Source organism: Chelonia mydas, chromosome 3 (genome assembly GCF_015237465.2).
Source record: "Chelonia mydas isolate rCheMyd1 chromosome 3, rCheMyd1.pri.v2, whole genome shotgun sequence".
NCBI classification, from domain to species: domain Eukaryota; kingdom Metazoa; phylum Chordata; order Testudines; family Cheloniidae; genus Chelonia; species Chelonia mydas.
In genome coordinates, this window is record NC_057851.1 from 33912326 (window position 1) to 33933835 (window position 21510).

Here is a 21510-nt window from a genome sequence, read left to right on the forward strand (position 1 = left end):
AAATATTGGTTTGTGTGTTTTCTCTGTACTACTTCCAAAGGAGCAATAAATATTTTCACTTCTCTGCTCCTCATACATTATATTTAATAGAAACATTTCAGCAACCATTCCATAGACTTAAAAAAACAAAAATGGAAATAGTTCATCAAAATAAAATTCTTAAAACATAACTGTTGCCTTACACAACAGAAGCAGTATTTCATATTACCCTTATCAGATCCCAGGGGTGTAGTCCTTTCAGGTCTTGCCTTCTTGACTTCTTTGCTTTCTTTGGCATAAAAAACTGAATGTGCTTTTCCATCTACTGGTTTGGGACTTTTCTGTGATTTTGCTGAATGTTTACATGAAGGTTGACTTGCACTGTGTTTCTCTGACTAAATGAAACATTAAACAGAGAACATCCAAATGATTAACAATCTCTTTTATATTAACTGTTAAATATGCCCAAGTAATTTGTTTGCAACTGTGAACATTCAGCATTAACAACAATGCACTTCAGAATCCTTCACACACATCTGCTTTATTGCTTTAGTTTCTTAGAAGGCCTTTTGACTTTGCAAAGGCTGGAAAAGAGCAACAGCCCTTCCACTTTCATTCCTGCACTGCCGCTATTACAGGGCTGAACAAGGAGCAACAGCTGGAATTGGGAGATTAAATGGATTTTAGACTATTAAAAATTACTAAATGGCTTTCATCAATTTTTACTGCAATATCAAGGATATTTCTATTAGCCTCTAAAGCCTTTTTCCATAACCAGACCATGACTGTAATTTACAATGGCAAAGAACTAATCCATATCATGATTATTGCTGTTATAATGTAGATTTTCATACTGTTATAGTTGCAGTTTTAGATGCATGTGACTAAAAATTATGACTATGCTTTTTCCAGAGAAGCTGCTAGGTTCCTGTGTGTGGGTCAGCTCATTAGATTTCCACTGTAGGTAGGGACATAACATTGAGAAGTTGTACTTACATATGTATAGACAATAAACATATCTTTATGAGACTTCTAATACAGCAGTCCTTATGTAGAAATAGCATTAAGATAGAGGAAAGACTAATCAGATTTGCAATTAAAGCTGGTTGAAAAATATGATGGAACAATTTTCTGTCAAAGAAAACATTTTGTGAGACTTCATAGTTTTTAATGAGTTTTGCAACAGGGAAAAGGTTAAAACAATTTAGATTTTCTCATTTCATTTTGATGAGGTCACAATGTTTCATTGGATAAGGTGAAAATGTTTTGTTTTAATTCATTTTGATTCATTGCATTTAGACTTTTATATTATATATAAGTTTGCACATTAATGTTTTTAATATAAAAGTCTAAATTAAATGAGTCAAAATGAAAAGATGAAATGAAACATTTTGTTATTGCAGTAACATGTTTTTATGTAAATGAAATGATTCAACATTATCAAAATGAAATGTTTCAAAAGTTCCAAACAAACATTTTTGGGGGTTTCACTTCATAGTAAACTTCAAAATTTAGCTTTTGCTTTTTGTTCCAATTTGGAACAAAAAAAACTTTTAAAAATGTTGGCATTTCCCACAGAATGGAAATTCCAGTTTCCAACCAGCTCTACTTGCAACCCCCTTGGTTTTGCCACTTTAAACAGACAGCCCATTAGCTTGTCCTGGGCTAGCTTTGCTAAAGCAAACAAACACTAGTAAAAAACCAAACAAAATAGCACATTTATTAACAAGAGTTAAGGTGTGGAACTACTCAGCAAAACTACTGTGAAAATGGTATTCCAGGTTTCCACTTCCAGAGAAAAATCACACAAGCCGTGGTAGTAATAGGAGACTTTAATGCAGCAAAACCCAAAATGTCCAGTGAGTTCTTGAAATGTACTGAGGACAACCTTTTGTTTCAGAAGGTGGAAGAAGTAACAAGGGGAACAGGCATTTTAAACATCATTCTGACTAACAGGGAGGAACTAGTTGCAAATCTGAAGGCAATCTGGGTGAAAGTGAGCATGAAATGATAGATTCATGATTCTAAGGAAAGGAAGGAGTGAGAACAGTGGAATAAGTACAATAGAAGTCAAAAAAGTCAGAAAATTTTAGGTAAACCCCCATGGGAAAAAAATCTAAGGGGAAAAGGAGTTCAAGAGAGCTAGTAGTTTCTCAGAGAGATAATATTAAAGAAGCAACAGTACACTATCCCGATGTGAAGGAAAGACAGAAAGAAAAGGAAGAGGCCAATATAGCTCCATCAGGAGCTCTTTAATGGCCTGAAAAATCAAAAAAGAATCCTACAAAAGTGAAAACATGGGCAAATGTCTAAGAATGAGTTCAAAAGAATAGCACTGGTATATAGAGACAAAATCAGAAAGGCTAAGGCAGAAAATGAGTTATACCTAGCAAGGGACATAAGGCAATAAGAAGAGGTTATATAAATACATTAGGTACAAGAGAAGGAAAAAGGAAAGTGTAGGTGCTCTTTTTACTGGGGAAAGAGAGCTAATAAGGAATGACCTCAAGAAGGCTCAGGTGTTTAGTGACTATTTTGCTTCAGTCTTCATTAAAAAGGTGAATTGTGACCAGATATTAACAAGGGGGAAGGAACGCAAGACAAAATAGGGAAAGAACATGTTAAGAATATTTAGATGTATTCTCGTCAGCAGGGCTTGACGAAATTCACCTTAGAGTACTGAAGGAACTAGCTGAAGCAATCTTGGAACTGTTACCAATTATCTTGGCGAACTCATGGAGGGCAAGTGAGGTCCCACAGAACTGAAGAAGGGCAAACATAGTACCTAACTTTAAAAGGGGAACAAAGAGGACCCAACGAATTATGGACCTGTCATAAATATAAAGGGAAGGGTAAACACCTTTAAATCCCTCCTGGCCAGAGGAAAAACCCTTTCACCTGTAAAGGGTTAAGAAGCTAAGATAACCAGTGGTAGCAGATGATAATCAGTGGTAGCAGATGACAGAACAAGGAGTCATGGTCTCAAGTTGCAGTGGAGGAGATTTAGGTTGGATATTAGGAAAAACTTTTTCACAACGAGGGTGGTGAAACACTGGAATGCGTTACCTAGGGAGGTGGTGGAATCTCCTTCCCTAGAAGTTTTTAAGGTCAGGCTTGACAAAGCCCTGGCTGGGATGATTTAGTCAGGGATCGGTCCTGCTTTGAGCAGGGGGTTGGACTAGATGACCTCCTGAGGTCCCTTCCAGCCCTGATATTCTATGATTCTATGATAACCTCGCTGGCACCTGACCAAAATGACCAATGAGGAGACAAGATATTTTCAAAGCTGGAGGGGGAGGGTAACCAAAGGGTTCTCTCTGTCTATGTGTTGCTTTTGCCGGGACCAGAGCAGGAATGCAGGTCAGAACTCCTGTAAAGAGTTAATAAGCAATCTAGTTAGATATGCATTAGATTTTGTTTTGTTTAAATGGCTGATAAAATAAGTTGTGCTGAATGGAATGTAGATTCCTGTTTTTGTGTCTTTTTGTAACTTAAGGTTTTTCCTAGAGGGATTCTCTATGTTTTGAATCTGATTACCCTGTAAGCTATTTACCATTCTGATTTTACAGAGGTGATTCTTTTACTTTTTCTTTAATTAAAATTCTTCTTTTAAGAACCTGATTGCTTTTTCATTGTTCTTAAGATCCAAGGGTTTGGGTCTGTGTTCACCTATGCAAATTGGTGAGGATTTTTATCAAGCCTTCCCCAAGAAAGGGGGTGTAGGGCTTGGGGAGGATTTTGGGAGGAAAGACGTTTCCAAGTGGGCTCTTTCCCTGTTATTTTTGTTAGACGCTTGGTGGTGGTAGCAATAAGGTCCAGGGACAAAAGGTAAAAAAGTTTGTATCTTGGGGAAGTTTTAACCTAAGCTGGTAAAAATAAGCTTAGGGGGTTTTTCATGCAGGTCCCCACATCTGTACCCTAGAGTTCAGAGTGGAGAAGGAACCTTGACAGGACCAGTCAGCCTAACTTTGATATCTAGAAAGTTACCAGAACAAATTATTAAATAATCAATTTATAAGCACCTAGGTGATAATAGGATGATTAGTAATAGCCAACATGGATTTGTCAACAGCAAATCGTACTAAACCAACTCATTTCCTTCATTGACAGGGTTATTGGCCTAGTGGATAGGAGAGAAGCTGGACATGGTATGACTTAATCTCTGTAAGTCTTTTAACACAGTCCCTTAAGACATACTCATAGGGAAACTAGACAAATGTGGCCTAGATGAAATTACTATAAGGTGCAAAACTGGTTGAAAGACCAAACTCAAAGAATAATTGTCAATGGGTTTGCTATCAAATTGGGGGAATATATCTAGTAGAGTCCTTCAGGGGTCTCTCCTTGGTCTGATACTATTCAGTATTTTCATTGGATAATGGAGTGGAGGGTATACTTATAAAACCTGCAGATGACACCAAGCTGGGAAAGACTGCAAGCACTTTGGAGGACAGGAATAAAATTCAAAAGGACCTTGACAAATTAGAGAATTGGTCTAAAATCAACAGGATGAAATTCAATAAAGACAAGTACAAAGAAAAAAATCAAAATGAATAAACTACAAAATGGGGAATAACTTGATAAGCAGTAGTCCTGCTGAAAAGGATCTGGGGGTTATAGTGGATCAGAAATTGAATCTGAGTCAACAATGTAATGCAGCTGAGAAAAAAGCTAATATCGTTCTGGGGTGTATCAACCCGAATGTTGTACGTAAGACAAAGGAGGCAACTGTCCCACTCTACTCTGCACTGGTCAGTTGGAGTACTGTGTCCGGTTCTGGGCAGTTAAAGAGAATGATGATCAGTGTTCCATGTCCACTGAAGGTAGGACAAGAAGTAATTGGCTTCATCTGCAGCAAGGGAGATTTCGGTTAGTGTGAAGGGGAACACTCACCACCAAGGCTGCCTAATGATCAGGAGGGGATGTGGCAGGTTGACTTCTTCCCCAGCATTCACCTTTCTTGTTACTGCTCTACTCTGCAGTGATCTGTCTTTTCAGTGACTTAGTTCTCCAGACAAGTCACATTTTCAAGTCCACCCCTTTCAGGGTATATATAGAGTCTCCAATAACAGGGAGGTCATCATGATTAAGCAAGGGATTCAGGGCTTCCCCTTTGGGTTGAGGGTCTTGTGGTCCAGACCCTTGCATCTTTAGGGTCTTCCCCCAACTAGGTTCCCCACCAAGAAATGGATTTCCCTAGCTGTCCCTCTTTAGGGCTGGTAAGGGAGCTCAGGCCCACCCTTTCCATTGGGCCCTAATCCAGAGCATAATGTTAGGTAGCTAAATCCTGCACCTTCAGGTGCTATGCAGCTACCTCTTTGGATCACTTCCTACCAGTCCCCTCTCTTCCCACAGGGTAAAGTAAAGAATTAAACACAAAGATAAAGTCTCTAACCTTCAGAATCAACGGTCCTTTCTTTGTAGGCTTGTTCACATCACTATAGCCAGGCCTCAAGCAGCAGAGCTCAGAGTGTAGGTCAGCTGACCTCCACTATCTGCCTGCCACTGAGCTACTCTGCTCCCCTTTCTAAGTTCCTCCTCCAACCTGTGCAGGTGCAGTGGGGCAGGGCCTCCTGGCCCAGAGGAGCTCCATAACCCTTTGCTCTCCAGTTTGGCGTTTGTATACCCCACCACAGTTAGGTATTAGGAAAAACTTTCTAACTATAAAGGTAGTTAAGATCTGAAATAGGCTTCCAAGGGAAGCTATGGAATCCACATCATTGGAGATTTTTAAGAACAGATTAAACTAAAACCTGTCAGAGAAGGTCTAGCTATACTTGGTCCTGCCTCAGCACAGAGGGCTGGACTAGATGACCTCCAAGGTCCCTTCCAGCCCTACATTTCTATGATTTAAGTTCACTTTGTTTGCAAGCAGAAATATGGTTATTGTAATTGCTAGCTCTGAAAACTCAAGCTGCGGTTTCATAGGCTGGGAGTGAGGGGGCGTGTTCTTCTTCTTTAAATAGTGTTTTCAGTAGGGTTTAACCAGTGGTATAATTTGGGCCTGCAATTGAAATTTAGGTCAAAATTTTCAAACTTTGTTGCCCAAATCCAAAAACATGGCCTGATTTTCATAGATGCTCCCAGTGATTGGTACTTGGAGGTTGTTTTCACTGCCAAAAATGGTATGTTTTAACTTGCGTTAGATGTCTTGTGGCAAAATTCCTACCATAACATACTGTAGTTTTTACTTCTATGTACCTAGTTGAGGTAAACTCCAGGTGAGGGGTACAAGGTTGACCTCGATTAGCGACACTGAAATAAAAACTACCTGTGCCTTGACTCCACAAGGATTTTAAAGCAAGATAGCTAATTCAAGTTAACTATCTAATTGTAAAAATACACCTTTTTTGGCAGTGAAGGCAGACTGAAAATCCAGACACTTTATTTGGGTGCTTAAACACGGATTTAGATGCCTAATTTTAAGGACTCAAGTTTGAAAATTTTGGCCTCAGTTAATTATTTGGTTGATGATTTGGGAGCCAGAACAGAACCTTTCTTACTTTCCTGTTGCTATACTGACTTTACAATGACCACCTTTCCTCTTTCAAGTGGCATTCAGATATGTATGTATCAATTTACGGTGAGCTGTGATTTTTTTTTAAAGAAATCTTTTTAAATTACAACATTTAAAACATAAAAGTAAACATTTTCTTCTCATCTGATTTCTTATATTAGGGATTTCACTGTACAGTAAGAAACACCTTTATACCTTTAACGTAAAAGATATACTGTTGCTTTAATTAGATATGAAAAATGTTACACTAAAATTACATTTATAGATTTTAAAGCAAATCTGAGAAAAATATATGATTTGTTAAAAATGGATATTAGAGAACAGATCCAGAAAAAAGGAAGTACTGTATACTTATTAGTGATAATGGACTATACATCATCTGGAGGTACTCATTCAAACCAGATTCAAAAGACAGTAAAATGTATTAAGCATTCTGTAGAAATGTGTTCTATTGCTCTAGAGGTTGCACTTTAGTTCTCTGATGTAACTACAGTATTCTGTCAGCTACTTTAATTTGTTCCCTATCCTTTCTTATGCTTGTATCGACATCACTTTTATCTTTTGCAGGGCAGGGGGGGGAGGGGGAGGAGGGGGACAGGGAATGCTTGGTTGGTAAGTTAACTAGGAACTTATTTATAGAAAACTACTGTGACCAAGAGTCACACGTTAAAAAGTGCTCTTCAGTTTGGTGGTTCAAATATTCTCTATTAGTGCATCAGGAATTTTATCTCACTAGACAGGTTCCAACAGAAATTTGTCATTGCAATGTATTATAGGTATGTGTGTGTGCGCACATGTCTGAGGTGCATCTATATTTCAAAGAAGTTCCATCACCTCAGCCCAATCCCATAGAGTAGTGCAACAAGTATCTTTCTCAAACATAATACAAAAGAGAAATGTCAATAGGAGACGTTGGCTACTGCTGCTCCTATGAATCCAAATACTAAAGACTTTGCAGATTTTATACTATCTACCCAATCTAAATTATAAATACATAGTTCTTTTGCTGCTAGTATCATCAGTTCTGCTGTTACATTGACCATTGTTATTGTATAGATCAGCATCACTTAAGAGGTTGTCTAACAAATACTTGTGAAATGACTGTTGGTTGTCATTTAAGTCACTGGAACTATTCACATTCATAAGTGCTGCAAGATGGGGCAGCAAAATGTCATCTAAAGATAGTGTCGACTAACGACATTGTGCCGGTACATTTGCTCATTTAATTTCAGACCAGATAATGTAGATTATTATATTTGGCTAATGGATAATTGGGCTAGGGCAACGTGCATGAAGAACTGAAAAGAAACTGAATGTCAAATATTTTATTTTAGAATATATTTGTAATTTTTATAGTCTAAATTCCTAAGGATACATTCACTTTTAACTTTGTTCCAGGTAAGATGTCAAAAATTACCGAAGTGATCAAGTTCAGCACTGCTGTAAACAGGCACGCTTCCATTGAACTCCTTCCACAAATAAACCTGTCCCTGTACTGAAGTCAGGGAGACAACTCACAATAGTAAGCACTGTGCCCAGTAGTAAGTGTCTGCAGAACAGGACACTTATAGGAGATTTATACAGTACATGTGTCTTTTAGGTTTAACCTATATTGCCTTAACAATCCATAAAAATACACATAGTTAGAATACAGAATCTTTCACTTCTTGCTTACAGTCTCAGTCCATACTGGATTGGAAATGACTGAATGTTGTTAATATCTGATGTCTGTTCCGTGGCCTATCTGAAATTAGCAAGTAGTCTCAGTACAGTTCCTAGTGAAGTATCATAACTGATGCCAATTGTCACCCTAGCTAACAACCATAATCCAAGACATAAATCAGCAAGGGATTTGAACTACTTTATCATTTCTAGATGTAGTTTCTCAGTTGGATAGAATTATGCTAGTAAAGGCAGTACATGGAAGATTTCATTGTAATTATCCACACTGTGCTTATTTTATAAGTAGAGACCTTCAGTTTCCATTGCTTTACATAAGAACATAAGAATGGTCACACAGGGTCACATTAAGGGTCCATCTAGCCCAGTGTTCTGTCTTCCAACAGTGGCTGCTCCCAATGCTTCAGAGGGAGTGAACAGAACAGGGCAATTTATCGAGTGATCTATCCCCAGTCACTCAGCTTTTGCTCTGGCACCTTTTTGGTGTTCTTAATTCACTTAAAAATAAACACCATTTAACCAATCCATATTCAGAAGTTACAATTACAGAAAAGGAAAGAAAGCACTAAACATGCAACATTCTATTACAAATACTATATTTATTCATTAATAACACTTATTTCAAGAAACCTAGTTTCATTTCAGTATTATTGTAATAGGTTAGAAAACTGAGATACTAAAAAAATAGTTTCCCAAGACAGCCTTGGATGAACTATATAGCCACCTAAACAAAGAACAGTAGCAGCCTGTTCTGAAGTCAATCCATCTCCATAACAAAATGACTGAAGGTGCATGCAAAAGACATTGTGCTGTTTTCTCAAGTGAATCTCATCAGAGCAGCGTCGTCTGTGTTTTCCATCATATGACATATCTAATCTGAACATGTATTAAAATGGAAGATTTGCTAACATTTGAACTCCAGTGTTGCTTCTTTATGATGTTGATTGATGACAGGAATGTTTCACATTTATCGTGAGATACTGCCTTGTCCCTGAAATTACTAACCTAAAATGTCAAGTAAGAAGCATGTGGCCTTCACTGAGTTTTATTTATATTTTCGGCTTAATTTATTAAACTGCAGTGCCCATGCTATGTACAAAAAAAAATTGCAAAAAATTAAATCTTACCCTTACCTGAATTTTTCACTAGTTACATAATTTTTCTCTTCAGCAATTTTTGTGAATGAACTAGTTGTTTTTAATACAGAAGTCTTATATTAACAAGCTTTATTGCGTTTAATTTATGCATTCAGTAGTTACAATCTTACTAAATCTTTCTTTCTAGCAGCTGGAATAGTGATTACAACCTTACGTGTTAGACATGGGTAATCCTTATTGCATGTGTAATAATACAAAATATATCCTATAGTCCACATCTTTTTTCATTATGTTAGAAATGTTCATATTAACAAGCCAGCACTACAGCACATGAATTTTGAAAGGTTGGTTTCGATATATAACTTCAGATATTCATCCATCTGAATCAAATAAGCAATCAAGCTACACTTTAACACATTGCACTCATCTATGATACTCTATGTTGTCTGTAATCACTAACACTCTTGTAAGGTCACATTTCTGCTACTCTTTCAACCCTTCTTCCAATTCACTATAGCTGGATGACGATAATTCTATTAAAGTGAAAAAAGAATCAGATACATAAGAGGCAAATCCAACAAACACCATTTGGGTCAAATTAAGATTCATTCCATATTTAAATTACACAAAAATAAAGAACATCTGCCAGAAAAGAGTTTGTGTAAATAAATATTTCCTAAGTGCTTGGTGCACTACACTTAGTGCTCTATACTATAGTATAGTATAATATTCCTTAAATACTGTTACTTACCTTGGCAGTTCCTCCCATGATTCATCTTTCAAATGTGAATGCATGTGCACGTGCTAGGGTGACCAGATAGCAAGTGTGAAAAATCGGGACGGGGGTGGGGGGTAATAGGAGCCTATATAAGTCCCAAATATCGGGACTGTCCCTATAAAATCGGAACATCTGGTCACCCTAGCATTTGCATACATGCAGATCGTTATTAAAGATATACACAAAAATACCACAGGCCTATGTACATTCTATTTGTTTCCTACATTATAAAAATAGCTACAATGCCTCCCCTGGCACCATTATCATCCTGCACTATTGATAAACTGTAGTATGCCAACCCTAGTTTACTATGATCTTTTTACCTTGATCCATATTTTTACAACCGTACACCTTTCACAGCAGGGCATTTCTCATTCCTTCACTATAAGGGCTCAGCCTTTATAATTGATGCCTAACCTCCTCCTTTGCACTAATTATTCAAATAAAAGATATCTTCCTACAGGAAATCCACCTTAATGATTTGGATGCAGAAAATTTAGGAAAAGAGGTTGGGAAAAAAGGGTGTTTTAACAATTTCTCCTCCACTGCCAACAGTATAGCAATTTCATTTCACAGAAGACTCAAATTACAAATTTTAGGAGTAAATAAAGATGAGGAAGGTAGATTTTTGCTGGTGAAGGCTAAGATCTCTTATACTATATATACCTTAATTAACATATATGGACCCAATAAAGATGATCCAAGTTTTTCTTCTAAAATTAATTAATATCCCACTAGAATCAATCCTAGCAAGAGATTTTAATGAGGTGTTGAACCCCTTTATAAACTAGCCAGTCAGCCCCAGTGTACACAATCATATGCTAGAAAAATTATAAGATTACATAGAAGAATTGGGGTTAAAAGATGTATGGTAGTTACAGAACCCTACAATGAAGGATTTCACTTTTTTTTCTTCCCCACATGCCCCATATTCACAAATACATTTCTTCCGATTTCTACAAATCTGGTGGACTCAGTGCTTAATAAAGAAATCAAGTCTATCATGATCAGAGACATTACGATTTTCTCCTCCTGAGCTGAACTAAACTCATAAAAGATGGAGACTGAACCCCTCTCTTTTGAAAAACAAAGATTTTCAGAACTGTGTCACAGAAGAAATTAAAGTTTTTCTTCAAAATGACACACCAGAGATATTCCCATCCATTCTATGGGATACACTAAAAGCATTTATTAGGAGCAGGTTCATTTCCTACTCAGCAGGTAGGAAGAAAGGTAGCCAGGCTCAGTAATTGAAATTATATGTTCTACTTAAAGCTATAGATTTAAAATGTGAGAACTACCCTACCCAAGAAAATCTTTAAAAATTAATTAATCTAACATATGAAGTAAACAGACTGACTTCAGCACAAGCTGAAATTTGCTCTTTTTTTTTTTTTTTTTTTTTTTTTTTTTTTAAGAGTCAAACATACTGGGAGTCGGGGAGAAAATGGGGAAACCTCTCTCATACAGATTAAAAGAGAGAGATCAAAGGTTCCAAAAACATCACTCAAATCAGAACAAGGGCCAATTATTACTAATCAAAAAGAGATCAGTGATCTATTTTTGAAATTCTATCAGGCTCTTTACAATGATGCTTTACCTCTTCACCCAGAACAACTGAATAGTTTTGTTGGAACTCTTAACCTCCCAGAAATCTCAGAAGAGCAGCACCCGAGGCTAACCTCTCCCTTGCAATCAGAGGGAATAATCAAACCCATGGAAGAAATAAGTCTGGGCAAGACCACCAGCCCTAATGGCCTTCTGATAGAATTATATCAAAGTTTCAAAGATATTCTAGCCCCTAAGCTGTTAAATATTTACGAAGATGCCTTAAAGAAAGCTACATTACCTCCTACTATGAGGGAAGCCCTAATTACTGTACTACGTAAACCTGGTAAGGATGTACAAATGAGTTATAGACTCATCTCTTTAATCAATACTGGGTATAAAAATACTCAAAAATATTGGCTAAGATGTTTGAAAAAGTAATGAGTGATTTGGTTCACCCCATTCAGCTGTGTTTTATTAAAAAGACAGTGCAGACAACACATATCTGTTGATTAATGTTATGGCATTCCAGCATCAGTCCTGAAATTCCCATGCAATCATTTCACTTGATGCATAGAAAGCCTTTGACAGAGTGAACTGGACATATCTGTTTCTTACCCTGGATAAATTTGTGTTGGGGAAATCCTTTATTTCATGGATCAAGCTGTTATATTCCAATCCCAACTCTCATCTTCTAACAAATAGCACAATATCCCCCGCTTTGATATGTTTCAGGGAACTAAACAGGGATGTCCCTCACCCTGCCCCACCATGTTCAATCTAACATTAGAACCACATGCAGAACTAATTAGGGAACCAAGGGATTCAAGGGATCAAATCAGGGCCTCCAGAGACAAAAATTATTCTATATGCAGATGACATCCTCCTATTGATTAAAAATCCGGATCAAGCTAGTTCAAATATTGTACAAACAATAGATAACTTTGGTAAATTATCTGACTACAAAATAAATTGGGATAAGTCGGAAACAATGAAGATCTTATTGGATTTAGCTGGCAGTAGCTCTCCTATTGGGATATTTAGATGGCAACAGATGCACCTCAGATATTTGGACATCCTGTTCCCTAATTAAATTAAAAACATAGTCAAGCCCCTATTAATCATGAGTTAAATAGATGACAGATACTACCTCTCCCCGTTTGGGGGAAAAAACCAAATCAAAATGAATGCCCTTTCCAGAATCCTTTTATGCTGAATTTCCTCCCTATCCACATTCCTATTTTATTTTACCAAAATAGACACCATGTTCAGGTCCTTCTTGTGGGGTGCTGGTAACAAACCCAGAATCTCCTGACCAAGTAACAGCCCCTGTCAAAACAGGTGATTTTAGATTTCTGAACTTTAAACTTCACCATCATGCAATAACTCTTAGCCAGAAACACAGTGGCTCATTCCCTTATGCTACAGAATCCTGGATTAGGTCCAGATGGAAGAAGAATTGGTTGTTCCTTTACCACTTTCCAATGCACTGCACTTGGATTACTATTGATTCCCTAAAGAACAATTACCAACTATTGTGGCAGCCAGAAATACATGGCATACAAAGTCTACTAAATCTAAAAACCACCCTCTTCTACATACCAAAGCATCTAGCTGCAGTAACTCAAAACTCTAGAGCTGGCAACCCCATCATCGGGCCAGATTGGATTAGAAAAGGGATTTTGACCATCAGTCAATTTACTGAAAATTATACCTTTTTCCCTTTTACAATACTAAAAGAAAGTTTCATTCTACAGACTAAGAAGAAGTGGCAACATATCCAATTTAAACATGCCATCTCCCATATGTTTGGCCCCAATACCTGCACTACCCCCTACCCATTTCTCCAAATATTACTCAGATTGCCAAAACCTATGGCAACAGTACATGCACACTTGGCCAAGAAATTTTAATTAAACACTGATTCCCTAAATAAGAAATGGGAGGAGGAACTAGACAAATTATTCCATCTCTGTTAAACAATGGAAACAAATTTTAGCCAGTGCTCTGACCTGTTTCTTGGACCTCCTTTTAAGATTAATCCAGCAGAAAATCATATTAGAAATGCACTGGACCCCTTTCAAACTGTTCAAACCATGTGCCACTACATCAGATAAATGTAGGCACTGTGATTCATAAGGACATAAGAACGGCCCTACTGGGTCAGACCAAAGGTCCATCTAACCCAGTATCCTGTCTACCAACAGTGGCCAGTGCCAGGTGCCCCAGAGGGAATGAACAGAACAGGTAATCATCAAGTAACCCATCCCCTGTCACTCATTCCCAGCTTCTGGCAAACGGAGGCTAGGGACACCATTACTGCCCATCCTGGCTAATAGCCATTGATGGACCTATCCTCCATGAATTTATCTAGTTATTTTTTGAACACTGTTATGCTCTTGGCCTTCACAACGTCCTCCGGCAAGGAGATCCATAACCCTAATCATTTTTGTTGCCCTTTTCTGAACCTTTTTCAATTCCAATATCTCTTTTTTGAGATGGTGTGACTACATCTGCACACAGTATTCAAGATGTGGGCATACCATGGATTTATATAGAGGCAACATAATATTTTCTGTCCTATTATCTATCCCTTTCTTAATTATTCCCAGCATTCTGTTCGCTTTTTTGACTGCCGCTGCATATTGAGTGGATGTTTTCAGAGAACTATCCACAATGACTCCATTGACTGGTAACAGCTAATTTAGACCCCATCATTTTATATGTATAGTTGGGATTATGCTTTCCAATGCGCATTACTTTGCATTTATCAACATGAAATTTCATCTGCCATTTTGTTGCCCAGTCACCCAGTTTTGAGAGATCCTTCTGTAGCTCTTCGCAGTCTGCCTGGGTCTTAACTATCTTTAGTAATTTTGTATCATCTGCAAATTTTGCCACCTCACTGTTTACCCCTTTTTCCAGATCATTTATGAATATGTTGAATAGGACTGGTCCCAGAACATACCCCTGGGGGACACCACTATTTACCTCTCTCCATTCTGAAAACTGACAGCAGACGCTAACTTAACCCATATGCTCTGGGAATGCTACTTTACCAATGCTTTTGGCACAATGCAGAGTTAACTTTTTCCTATCAAATAAAATTGTCTTACAAGCTAAACAGGTCATCTTAAACCTAATGGATGTTAACTGGAAGCTGAATACATCTGAAAAAACTTTGGCTCAGCGGAGCACCAAACTTCTAAAAGACTAGTACTACAAAAACGGAAACAAAGACTGGAGCATAGATATCATAAACTTGGCCACTATGAAAAGAACTGTATTCCACAACAGAAATACCCTAGCAAAACTCTCAGATATGGGATGCTCATCTGGGAGTATTTGAATGACTCTCTTAAATTCATGGGCCTCTTCTTTTTCTTCCCCTTCTCTCTCAACCAACTTCCTTCCCTCCCTGTCTTTATCCCCCTTCTCTGAATTTTGCTTCTATTTTTATCTTATTTTAATAAATTCCCTATAGCTTGCTGGATTTTTATAAACAACTTTCAGTTGTTTGTCAACTGAGTAATAAAATATAAATCAATTTATTTGTAACCATTCATATTATATATAATTAAATGTTTCAAGTATAGCTAAGATAAGGTAGCACATGATTAATATATTACGAGAAGTTTACGCATTATGACAAGTTTATATGTAGTTTGTGTTTTTTTCTGTTTTCAGAGTAGCAGCCGTGTTAGTCTGTATTTGCAAAAAGAAAAGGAGTACTTGTGGCATCTTAGAAACTAACAAATTTATTTGAGCATAAACTTTCGTGAGCTACAGCTCACTTCATCGGATGCATTCAGTGGAAAATACAGTGGGGAGATTTATATACATAGAGAACATGAAACAACAGGTGTTACCATACACACTGTAACGAGAGTGATCACTTAAGGTGAGCTATTAAATTAAATTAAAAATTTAATAAAAAGTTGATAGAAAAACATTAGGTTGTTTGCATCAAGTGTCCAGTGGGATTTACCTTATTCATAGTCCATAGATTCTTCTGCTCTGGAGTTTAACATCTACCAGATATTTTCACAACCAGAAAGCATATCTTCCCATGCTTTACTGCCACAGGTAAATCAATCCATTTATCCCTTCTCCACCCTATCCACATCCATCTTCTTCTGTCATATTAGTTCTATATGAGCTCTTCATAATTCAGCATAATCTTGCTTTCCAAAAAGATAATTCCCAATTCTTTTCTGTAGCTTAAAGTCACAGCAACAATCCAATGTACAAAAAAATAATTATACTGGGGATGTTGATTAATCACAGTTAACTCATATGATTAACTCAAAAAATTTAATCATGATTAATCGCAGTTTTAATCACACTGTTAAACAATAATAGAATACCAACTGAAATTTATCATAAATATTTTGGATGTTTTTCTACATTTTCAAATATATTGATTTCAATTACAACACAGAATATAAAAAGTGTACAGGATTCACTTTATATTATTTTTATTACAAATATTTGCAATGTAAAAATGATAAACAAAATGATAAACAATCTAGCTCCTAAGTAGAAATGGTCACTGCTCCTAAGTGCTCACAATCTAAACAGACAATTGACAGTGCCCTGGATAAAGGAAGCAATACAATTTTTGGTTCATTTGGGGGGTTTTTTAACCCTATTCCATAGCATGAAGACTCTTCTCATAAAATATCTAATTTCTCTAAATTTAAATAATGAAACTACTGAATCTTCCACTGGGATTTACATAAACAAGTAAAGCCAAGATGGGGAGGGCAGCAAAAATAGGGATTTAGTAACAATTTTCTTCAATTGGATTAGAATGAAATTTTTTTAAAGATTACCCAGTTTTAAAATGTATCAATATGTTTTTAATGTTTGTTTGCATTTTATCTACTTGATGTGGCAAAAGCCTAAAATTAAGACCATTTGAGCTGAAATATAAATTAAAGCAGATTTCCCATTATGTAATGAGTTATTTTTATCAAACTGTTAACACTGAAATATTTTACTACTTCTACAGTGTTGACTGTACAAAAGAAACTAAAATATATTGTAGCAAAAGTATAAAAAATATTAATTTTATTTTTTCACTTACTCTTGCCTTTTTCTTTCTGGGCCTTTTTGGAGACTCACCATATCTGCTATAAAAAAAAATATAGGTACCCTAATATGAGTATTTGTCAATTTTAAACTAAAAAAGAATACTATCCAGGCCAATCCATTTCTTGCTATTTTAAACATATTTTAAATGAATGCACTACTTATGACAGCCCTAAAAACTGAACTCCTGTTTCCATTTATTGAATAGATACAACATGGGAAGTGTATAACACATTGTAAAAGATCATACAGTTAATGCTGGTTATTTGCAATCTTGATAAAGACAACTTTCAGTTATTAGCAACATTTTCCCAAGAACCGATCACATCCCACTGACTTTAGTATTAACAGAATTCATATATGAGCAACTCTCATGTCACTTATCGACAACTTAGAACAGGTTCCACTTGTAATGAATCTGCTGGCTCCAAATGTGAGGTAGTATATGACTGTTTGTGTGTGTCCCGGACCTACAGTGCACACACATTACTGCTGTACATGCTTTAGCCAACATTCACAACACACTGCACAGTTGTGCACTTTCGGCTTTGTGTCACAACTTCAAACATGTGGACTGTCTCACCAGTAAAGCTCAGGCTCTAGAGGCCCCATGTGAATCCCAGACTGAGCTAGTGTGAGTAGCTGAGAAGCGCGGTGTCTTTAAAATTTGTTCTTTTGTGGATTCTAAAGAACAGTGATGACACTGGACAAATTGTGGCTTAAAACTGTGTGACATTTTACTTTGTGTGACACACCTGAAGCATTGACTGTAAGTATACCAAAATTTCCTTTTTTAATTTACCTGTGCCTGTCACATAAACAGTTGGCAGGGAGGGAGAATACAGTCTGACTGTTTTACTTCATTTGCTTAACTTACCATCTTACTTCAGAAGCTACACAGAGAAAAATTGTAATGTTAAAGGAAACAATTTTGTACGTATGGCTTTTTCATGTTTCCTGTTTATTTTTAACATTGTATCAAACAAAAATACAATACAAATATACGACTATAGTATATCATTGTACATGTATACTGGTATGTACTGTATACATCCATTTGAAAATGGGGGGCCCTTTCACTTATTGGCAACTTTCAGATAATGACAACTTTTTGCTGGGATCCAAGAACCTGTTTACGGCATAGTTTGTAACGTACTGAAATGGGATAGCTTTTATGTGCACCACTGACCTCTCTTGGCTGGACTTTCAGACCTACTCACGTGTTTGTGATCATGTCTTCCACTAGTGGTTAGGACATGAACCTGAATACTAATGCAACACAAGATGTCTTATTTAGACCCTGATCCTGCAAACAGATGTGTCAGTGCTGACTCTTAGTCCCACACAGAACCCCTTTGGTTAATATTTTCTGACTTTATTAGGACTCAGTGCAGGAATGAGGGTCTGCACCAGTTCATCTGTTTCCAAAATCAAGGTCTCATTTTGTAAGTTATAGCATCATGTGGTTTTTAGCATAGAACACAGTGAATTTTAATCTTCACTGGCAACCCTGAGTCCATGTCATCACAACTTGTAGTGTAGCTGATGACTATAAAGTCAGTCAAGCCACAGAATCATAAGCAGCAGTGAAAAATCCCATACAGCTGCCTGCTCATGGGCCATACCATGCCATAATTATTTGAGCAGAGGTCCTCACAGAAACCAGTGAAGAATTCTGCCCAAAAACTGATGGCACAATATTCCTCAATATGCTTCAAACCCTGACTTGAGGGTGAAAGCATTCAATTTCCAAGGCTGAAATGGATTTCTGTTTGTGCATTTGGGATTATTGTGAAGTATACACATGGCCACTAGCAACTACAGTTAGAACTTTAACTCCCTTTACTTAGGTCCCTCAAAAGACCTTGAAATGGTGACAACTTTTAGTCACTACTGATCTAGATTGAACTGACTACCTACAGGTGAAAGGTTCTGTATCTCAGTGCAAATCCCCCTGAATCATCCAGTCCCTATCAATGCACAATAATAATGTGAATTCTCTTCATAGAGTCTTTTGAACTGGACAGCAGATTTAAAAAGTTCCAAAAAAGACTGCTTTAAGTACATGAGAGACAAGGTGAGTGAGGTAAATATTTTACTGGACCAATTTTGGTTGGTGAGAGAGACAAGCTTTTGAGGTTACACATAGTTCTTCTTCAGGTACTTGAAGTACCTGAGGCAGACAGTTTTAACAATACTCAGAAATATAAAATGTCAAAATTCATTAAAACCTAACGGCAAAGCAAATTTTAAAAATATATAGATTATCTACATACTATTTGCAAAAATACTTTTACAAAAATATTTTTAAATCAAAGTTTTTAACAAAACTACAAACTATTTAAATTATAATATAATCTGCAGTTATTCAAATATAAAAAAAATAAGGATGTTTCGGAAGTCCAGTATTTATATTGCAGGTATTTGTGTTCATTGTATTAATGCTTATATTTTCCACATAGTTCTTTGAAAGGTTTCAGGGAGACATTCATGGTGCCATAGCACCACAGGATATTACTGTGGCACCATAAATTGCTTCTGGAGATATATTAAGAGATACCAAGATGAAACAAATACATATACTTTTCACTGAGCACATCAGTCCATATGAATTTGAACAATTAACAAGTGCACTAATTAGAGACTACATTAGTTGCTAGGTTATTGAGAGAAATTGATTTGACTCTGCAAACAAAAGGATATTTGCAGAATTAGCAAAAACTACGCCTTACAAATGAAAGTGCTAGCAAGCAGTGAAAGAACTGATCACATCTAATTAAAAATAGAATCACAGAATCATAGGACTGGAAGAGACCTTGAGAGATCATGTAGTCCAGCCCCCTGCACTCATGGCAGGAATAAGTATTATCTAGACCATTCCTGACAAGTGTTTGTCTAACCTGCTCTTTAAAATCTCCAGTGATGGAGATTACAACCAATGATGGAGAATACAACCAAGACAGATACTAAGCAACCTACAAAGACCAGATTTGATTCCAGTAAATGTGAAGGCAATCACAACATTATGCAAAGATGAACAGCACATTTTGAAAATGTATATGTACAACCATTTTGCAAAAGTGTATTGGCTCTCTGCGTAAATTGCAAAACTGCCCTTATCAAGACATCAATGTGGTAAAACCATGATATTTTGGAATTTATGTTCATCACCATATCACAGACACAGGCCTCTGTCTTCCAGTAAAAGTAAAAATCCTAATAGAAAATCTCAGCTGGAAATACAGTGCACAGTAAGAGTAATTCTGAAAGTGTCATTCATCAACATTCTGTTCCCAGTCTGGAGAACACTTCAGAAGACCTGGTTGCCAAACAGCACAATATCAAGTGCATAATCCTGGGTCTCCAATAGATGCATCCCTCTTGGACCAGATGTTTTTTCAGTGTGTTCCCTTTTATTTCTCTCATCCCAAAATGCTGAGGAAGATCAGACAAGATAAAATACAGATGCTACTACTCATAGGTCTAGAATGGGCCTATCAATTTTGGTGGTTCAACCTGCTGGTCCATAAACTCCATATGCCTCTCCCCAACCTGCCAGAACTTTTATTCCAGGAATAGGATCAGATTCTACACCTCAATCCAAGGTGCCCAAGTCTGAGAACAAAGATGCCAGCTGGCTGAGCAACTTGGACTGTGATGGCTCTGAAAGAGTCCAGAAAATCTTCTGCTCTGTGAAATGCAAGAGGTTCTTCATCTAAGCAAAACAAAAAGGATCTCATCCTCACCAGTCTTCCATTTTCCTTAATCTGTACAATCTTTTCACTTTAAAATAATCAGGTCTCTCCCACAGTTCAGCAAACATGCATTTAGAAGAGATTTCACAAGTCAAAAACAACTAATGCCCCCTTTGTTGAAATATAAAAGGCTCACACCTTCATTACTCCTTGGACTACCCTTGAGGCTAAGATGTTCAGCCTGGGATAGCACTCTTGCAATCTATCCAAGTAAGGCTCCTCAGACCCCACCTCCTTTGGGTCTGGGGATTGTTTTTTAATCAATTATAGTGGGAACTGTTGAAGAAAAAGAACGGTTACTTACCAAGTTAAATTGTGGGAGGTTGGGAAAGATTGCCTGCTTACACAGATTTATGCTACCTGCATAAGTAGGGTGCACATCCAATGCTTTCCAAAAAGGTCCAGGTTTATGCACCCAAGGGTTCACACATCACAAACAGAATATCTATGCAAACAATTTGTTAAAGAGCCACAAATACTGTTATGACCCAAGGACCTCCTGGTGTCAACTGACAGAGGGCACAGTAGGGTGCATACAGTTTTACAGGGTTAAATATAAGTATATTAGTTCACTAAAGTGTGGCATCTGAGGTCTCTACCAAAAGCTAGAAGCTCACTGGTCATAATTGTTGCAAGAAGTTTGTATAGGAAATAGTTCAAGAGATATGTAAAATGTAAAATATTAGGTTCCAAAATGGTTGAAGCAAAGCTTGTGACCTGAGGCAAGGTGAACCTCAGAGCTAACTTAATCACCATGTAGAACAAAAAACATCCATGGAGACAGGCTATGTTTCCTATATGAGCCAGGTGCAGACCTGAGAATTTACAGAAACAAAGGAACCCCAAGCTAAGTTTCTGAAAAGGGGACCTACTGGGGTAAGAGACAATAGCCTGTAACTGCATTTCAAAAAAGGAGAGGGGACAAGATTTTATCCTTCACCCAGGAAACAAACTGAAAGTGTGTGTTTGCTTCATGAAAGTGGGATCACAGCCCAGCCTGGCTGTAAAATTCTGCTAGGACTTTGGGTGAGCATTGTTCTGCAACACATAAAGGTATCTAGT

At 37.1% G+C, this 21510-nt stretch overlaps 1 protein-coding gene across 4 annotated transcripts in view; it reads right to left on the bottom strand.

Annotated features, from left to right (window-relative positions):
* The window catches only part of DCDC2C (doublecortin domain containing 2C), a 108388-nt gene that overhangs the window by 51100 nt on the left and 35778 nt on the right, over nt 1–21510 (bottom strand). For 3 of the 4 annotated variants that reach the window (XR_006289388.1, XM_043542290.1, XM_027818008.3), the window contains exons 6-7: nt 16689–16734; nt 209–374 (exon numbers count right to left, since the gene is read on the bottom strand). Coding sequence is in view for 3 of the 4 variants with exons in the window: in XM_043542290.1 (XP_043398225.1) it covers nt 209–374; nt 16689–16734 (212 nt within the window). In the remaining variant the exon portion in view is untranslated. The remainder of the gene's footprint in view (nt 1–208; nt 375–16688; nt 16735–21510) is intronic. The other variant, XM_043542289.1, reaches the window with a different exon arrangement.